Raw genomic sequence first — 6,471 nt, 5'->3', positions numbered from 1 at the left:
TAACTATCTTTACCACCTTGTGCACGTTAAGTAACCTCTCTGTGTCTTAGTTTTATCCTCTGTTAGTTGGAAATAATAATAGTATCCACCTCCCGGGGTGATTGTGAGAATTGGATAAGTTAATATATGTGTTTTCTACACAGAACATGCTCAATAAGTATTCAATATCCTTATTATTATTAAATAAGGATTCCAAATTCTAAGAATTAGAACTTCTAGGATTAATTTCTAAAAAATTGTCACAGCAAACATCCTTGCTATCAAATAACTTCTAAAATATATTATCATTTGGTAAGATACTGATTATTGGTGCAGGACAGATATTCATTTTTATCATAATAAGAAACAATTCTCATACTTTCATTAACTTAAAAAAAATAAAAAATGAGTGTTCAATTTTATCAAATGCTTTTTGGCACTTTACAGAGATCATTATTTTTAAAATTTGATCTATGGGTGTTGTATCTCTATTACATAACAGGCACTTCCCTGTAATGATTGAGATTCAGGCATTTGAGTTAGATGGTCTTTGAAACATGACTTGTCCAACCGGGGTCATAGGCAAATTGCTCAACCTCTCTAAGCCTTAGTTTCCTCATCTATGTGATGATGGTGATGTCTGTTTTTGTACGGTGAGAGGATTAAAGCACATGGCAAATACTCAATGTCAATTTCCATCACTGTAATAATCAATTTCCCAGACACGCCTGAGCTAACTTTTTGATATTACCATGTATTTACCTCTGTATTCGTAAGTGAGATGAACCTGGAGAGTTTTTCATCTTTTTCTGTGCCTCGAATTGGTTTATATTACATAGGAATTGAGTATACCTCACAAGTTAGAAAAAACTCATTTGAAAAACCATCTAGAGACAGATTTTGAGGAGATAACTCTGATAATGCTTTTAATTTCTAAATAATAATGGCTGGTATTTATTGGATGCTTATTACTATGTGCCAGAAGCTATGGTAACTGTTTCACATACCTCGTCTTATTTCATCTTCACAAGTAGGTATCGTTTATGTCTGTCTTATCTAATCCTGAGGTTAGTCATTATTGCTCCCATCTTACATAGAAGAAGACTGAGGCTTCGGGAGCTTAAATAATGAGGCCAAGCTCATGCAGAGAATGACCCTGTGAAGGTTAATTCTAGACGTCAACTTGGTTAGATGAAGGAATGCTGAGAAACCTGGTAANGTGGGTGGGAACCATCCAATCCACTGGGGGTCTGGAGAGAACAAAAGACAGAGGAAAGAGGCGAAGTTCTCTCGATCCGCTGGAGCTGGGACACACTCTTTTCTCCTGTCCGTGGACATCAGATCTTGAGACTCTTCAGCTTTTGGGTTCCAGGCTTTACACCAAGGACACCATCAGCTTCCCTGGTTCTGAGGCCTTTGGACTTGGACTGAGCCACGCTACCGGCATCCAGTTTACAGATGTCTATCGTGGGACTTTTCTTCATAGCCATGTGAGCTAATTCCCCTAATAAATCCCTCTCACATAATTATAACATATCCTATTGATTCTGTCTCTCTGGAGAACCCTGACTAATACAGACCCCAAGTTCTCCGCCTTCAGTGGCTAGATACCATGCTGCTTCCCAAACTTCCTTCTTCTAGCTTGGTTTGGTTTATGATATGTTTAAGTTTTCTGTGCCTTATGGAACCCATTTATATTTTTCTAGAAAATCATCGATTTTACTGAGATTCCATCAAAAAAATCTTAGTAGTTCAACCATGGTTTTTATCTCTTCTGTTTTTGTGCATATATTCCTTATGTTATTAATTTCTTTTATTTGTGTTTCCTCCTTTTCTTGGATATTAAATTGGGGGAAAAGCACGGTAATGCAGAGGAGGCTGGGTGATATTATAAAATGAAAATAAAGGGTATTTTTAAATCTTCCATTTCCATCTAACTTTGCTCGCCTTCCACCTTTCCCCACTCCAGACTTTAAAGAACAGAATGCTTAAGGCTAGAAAGAGCCTTAGGAGTACTTTGTTGCCTCCTTAATTCAGCGGGGCCTAGAGAGGGCTTTTACCTATCCCAGGTCTCACAGTTAGCAAGTGACAGAGCCAGAAGCCAGGCCTCCATCTCTCTGTCTTGTTCTCTTTCCATTGTACCAGAGTTAGTTTTCTGAACAATAGATTAGTGAACTTTTAAAATCTTTAAAAGTTACTTAATTTTAAAAGGTTAAGAGTCTGCCTAACAATATTGATAGTTACTTTAATCCATATGATTTTCATAAAAGTCATCTTCTATGGTAATTTTGTTTTAAATCATTCCTTCTAGAATGAATCTATCTGAAGAAATCAGCCCCAGGCAGGAGCAGGAAAAGGGGTGTCTTTTTATTCTACCTCTGATGTTATGCTGCACCTGTTAGAAAGGGCATGAGAAAGCTCCTTTATTGGGCAAGAGGGAGACTTAATAAAATGGAATCCAGCCTTAACCACAGTCTGAAACCAGCAGAACAAATGCTCTTAGCACATTGATGAAGTGTGATTTTGAGATGCCTCGCAGGGCACTACACTAGTGTGGGTCTGGGCATCAAAATTCAGCACAGTGAAAGAGGGCAGGACAGTCCCTACCTCAATGATGGAACAAGGCATACCAAACTCTCACATGGCCCAGGCACCTTTTCACAGCATAATTACCTTAAATTGCTCATTTTCCAGTTGTTCAGAGTGTGTGTGTGTGTGTGTGCACGTGTGCAAATGAGCAGATGTTTCTGCTGACTGTCAGATCAGCAATCTGCACTTAGACCCCCAGGAACAACCTTCTCTTTGAGGTTAGGCTATTTGCCACTTAAATAATGACATCTGTCGTAATTTTCATACCTCATCCTGTCCTGGATCTTATCTCCAAACTGTGCTCAGAATGAATGCCTACATTTTCTATGATAGACCAACCCCATCTTTAATAACTCTACCCTAGACACCCTTGTGGTGGAATGTTTTAGGGTTGAATAATACCTAATAATTTTTTAGGGCTTCCCATGTGCTTTCCCATGTGTATAAATGACTTTACGAACAGCATAAGTCACTGAGCCCACAAAAGAACTATGTGAGATAGGTTATTTGCCCCATTTTAAGATACAGAAACTGAGGCACTGAGTTCAATAACTCTCATCTAGAAGGGGACAGACCTGGGATCCGTACGTACTTCTGTTTGACTTCTAGGCTATATACTGCTTTGATTGACACAGCTGCTGTGTGTCATTTGGCTAGTAAGATGCTCATGATACAGGCATGCAGTTTTGAGTGAAGAGCCAAAATAAGATACTGGTTTTAAAATAATGGAAGGCACATTTATTGAATGCAGGATTCTCAACTGGGAGAAATACCTCCTACTCAGAGGGCATTTGGAGATGTGTGGGGTCATTTCTGGTCATTTTGGTTGTTACATTGACCTGTTACATTGGTGGGCTTCCAAGATGCTCCATGTCCTGCAGTGTGTGAAAGTTCTAGACAACATGGACTTGTCTGGCCCCAAACATCAGATACTACTGAGAAACATTGGTAAAGTAGAACAGTAATAATTAAAAATGATGCTATAAAACTCAGGGGTGGCAAACACAAATGCCCTTGGGATCAGTCAGGACCTGAAGAGAACATGGCCCATTTTAGGGCATCCACATTCAAATCTTTAAAGCATAGCATCAAACAAAAATCACCTAGGTGCTGGATTTGGCCAGTGGGTCCTCAGACTGGGGCATTTCAATGAAGGTTTTTCTGCTCTGGAAACGTGTCCAATATATTAAGTGAAAAAAAAATGCTACTAATCTGTATGATCCCATGTTCTAAAAATATTGTATATGTGTATATACATGTTTGTGCACACATACATATACAGGCTGTGTATATCTATGAAAGTGTTTGGAAAATACAGCATTATTAGCAATAGTCAGCCTAGAGCCCCAGAACTTGCTCTTCCTATCTACTTGTAACTTTGTACCCATTGATCCACCTCTTACCCTCTCCTCTACCCCTCTTCTTTCCTTTCTTGGCCTTTGCTGTGGTAACCATTACTGTACTCTCTACTTCTATGAGAACCACTTTTTTTTTTTTTTTAATTTTCCACTTATGAGTGAGATCATGCAGTATTTGTCTTTCTGTGCCTGCTTACTTCACTTAGCAGGGTGGTCTTCAGTTCCATCCATGTTGATGCAAATGACAGGAGTTTGATTTTTTTATATAGCTGAATAGTATTCCATTGTGTATGTATACCACAGTTTTTTGGATTTTTTTTTTTTATCCATTCATCTGTTCGTGGGCATTTAGGCTGATTCTATCTCTTGGCTGTTGTGAATAGTGCTGCAATGAACGTGGGAGTGTAGGTGTCTCCTTGACACACTGATTTCATTTCCTTTGGATACATACCCAGTAGTGAGATTCTTGGGTCATAAGATAGTTCAATTTTTAGTTTTTTGAGGAAACTTCATACTGTTTTCCATATTGGTTATATTCCATAGTGGCTGTATTAATTTACATCCCCACTAACAATGTATGAGAGTTCCTTTTTCTGTGCATTCTTGCCAGCATTTGCATAAACTGATTTTTAAAATAAATAAGTATATTCATGAGGGTGTAACAGCATCTGCAGCCCAGTGAAGGTGTGTGGTGTGTGTGTGTGGGGGGGTGCATGTGTGTGTGCATTTAATATTTGAACTTCAAAGAATCTTTACCAGTGTATTTGCTGAAGTAGGACTTCTATGTGCTTCCAGAAGCTGGTTAAGGATCTCCCGGAGCAGAGAGGAATGGTTGAGGGTGAAGGTTTTGGACTTAGAGCTCAAATCCAGGCCTAGCCATCTGCCAGCAGTGTGACCTCAGGTGTCACTCACTTCTCTGAACCTCACATTCCTTGTTACAAAAGGAGGGTGATTATGTCTGGCTCATAGAATTGTTGGGTGAATTGAGTAAGAAGGTGGGTGTGCCAGGGGCTCAACCCTGTGCGTGCCCACTGGCCAGTAGGTACTAATATTGTTACTGCCTATTTTACAGATTTAAAACTGACAACTGGAGAGAGGAAAGCAAATGACCCCTAAGTCTCAGAGTTTGCCTGAGGGGAATTTGGGCATAGAACCCAGGAGTCCCGACCAGCTGCCTTGCCTCCTACAGGTCTCCAAGAGGATCCTACTGGCTGCTCTGCTTAGAGTCGAGGCACCCAGCGTGGTTCCCCCCAGGTCTCTTCCTGCTGTCCCCAAAAGAGCCTGAGCCCCACTTATGACCAGCAGCTGCTCAGCAAGAAACTCAACATGCTGACAGAGTGAGTGGGCCCAAGAAGAGCTGGAGCGGGGTTCCAAGCAGGCCAGCTGGTGTGGCTGGCTTCCAAGCGTGCACACCACCCTTCCTGGGTACCCCAGCCTCATTGTTCAGAGAGGCAAAGGGACCTGCCCTGAGACACACAGCAATGCCAGCTGTCTGCCTCTGGCTGGCACAGACATAGGCTTGCAATTGCACTAACATCTCTGCAATCTCTGACTTTGGCCCCTCTTGTTTTCCAACAGTGACATGAAGCTCTGGCATGGCTTAGTGATTGCAGCAGTCTCCCTCTTCCTGCAGGCCTGCGTCCTCACAGCCATCAGTTGCTTGCTCAGCAGGCACATGGGTAACTGGCTTAGCATCCTCTTCCCTCCTAGTCACCCTCAGAGGTCATTCCCAAGCCTACAATAGAATGACACCCCTTTGGAGCCCCTGATTATCACTGGAAAACCTACCTGAGGACCCACTGGCCAGACCTCTCTCTCCTCAGCCAACCTGTAACTGGGTAATCCCCACTCTGAACTTCCCCACTTCCCTACTCTGATCCCACCCAGACCTCTGCCTAGAGAAAAGCTTCATACCTGCTTGTGAGGAAAGGCTCGTTTAACCCGGGCCTAGTTAATTTTCCTCTTCACTGCCAAGGACTGAACATGAGGAAATGGCCTCAAATTGAAACAAAAGGAAATATGGCTAGAATTAGAAATCAGTTTAAATTATTGAACTGATTTACAATAGAAGGCAGAGAAGCTCCATCCTGGGAGGTTATTACAATCAGGGAAAATAAATAATGCTGCTTGGGCTGTGCTAAGACAGGGGATTGGGCAGAATAACATTTTGAGGGTTTTTCCAGTAAATGAAGTCAAGCCTTCTCCATTCATTCATTCATTCATTCATTCATTCATTCATTCATTCATTCATTCAATCTATTCATCCATTTGACAGATATTTACTGAGCACCTAAGGTACTCTCTAGACCCGGGCTATACAACAGGGAACAAAACAAAAACTCCTGCCCTGTGGATTTCCATTCCATGGGACAACAAGCAAGCTGAACAAGTAAAACATATGTGCGTTAATTATGATCAGTGCCAGGGAGGAAAGATGAAGCGAGGCGAGGAGATGTGGATTGGGGTGACCAATGTGCCTGAGACGCTGACATGTGAGTACAGGCCTGCAGGAAGTGAGGAGTGAGCCGGACCTGCAAAGGCCTGG

At 41.6% G+C, this 6,471-nt stretch overlaps 1 protein-coding gene across 1 annotated transcript in view; it reads left to right on the top strand.

Moving 5' to 3' along the window:
* The first annotated feature begins 5,252 nt into the window (after window positions 1-5,252).
* The window catches only part of LOC103590775 (chromosome unknown open reading frame, human C1orf186), a 4,331-nt gene continuing 3,112 nt past the window's right edge, over window positions 5,253-6,471 (top strand). The window contains exons 1-2 of the mRNA XM_008573082.1: window positions 5,253-5,263; window positions 5,505-5,605. Coding sequence (XP_008571304.1) covers window positions 5,253-5,263; window positions 5,505-5,605 — 112 coding nt within the window. The remainder of the gene's footprint in view (window positions 5,264-5,504; window positions 5,606-6,471) is intronic.

The sequence above is a fragment of the Galeopterus variegatus genome, unplaced genomic scaffold, assembly GCF_000696425.1.
Source record: "Galeopterus variegatus unplaced genomic scaffold, G_variegatus-3.0.2 Scaffold872, whole genome shotgun sequence".
NCBI classification, from domain to species: Eukaryota; Metazoa; Chordata; class Mammalia; order Dermoptera; family Cynocephalidae; genus Galeopterus; species Galeopterus variegatus.
Note: the sequence above shows the minus strand (reverse complement) of the source record. Positions and strands in the feature narration are given on the sequence as shown.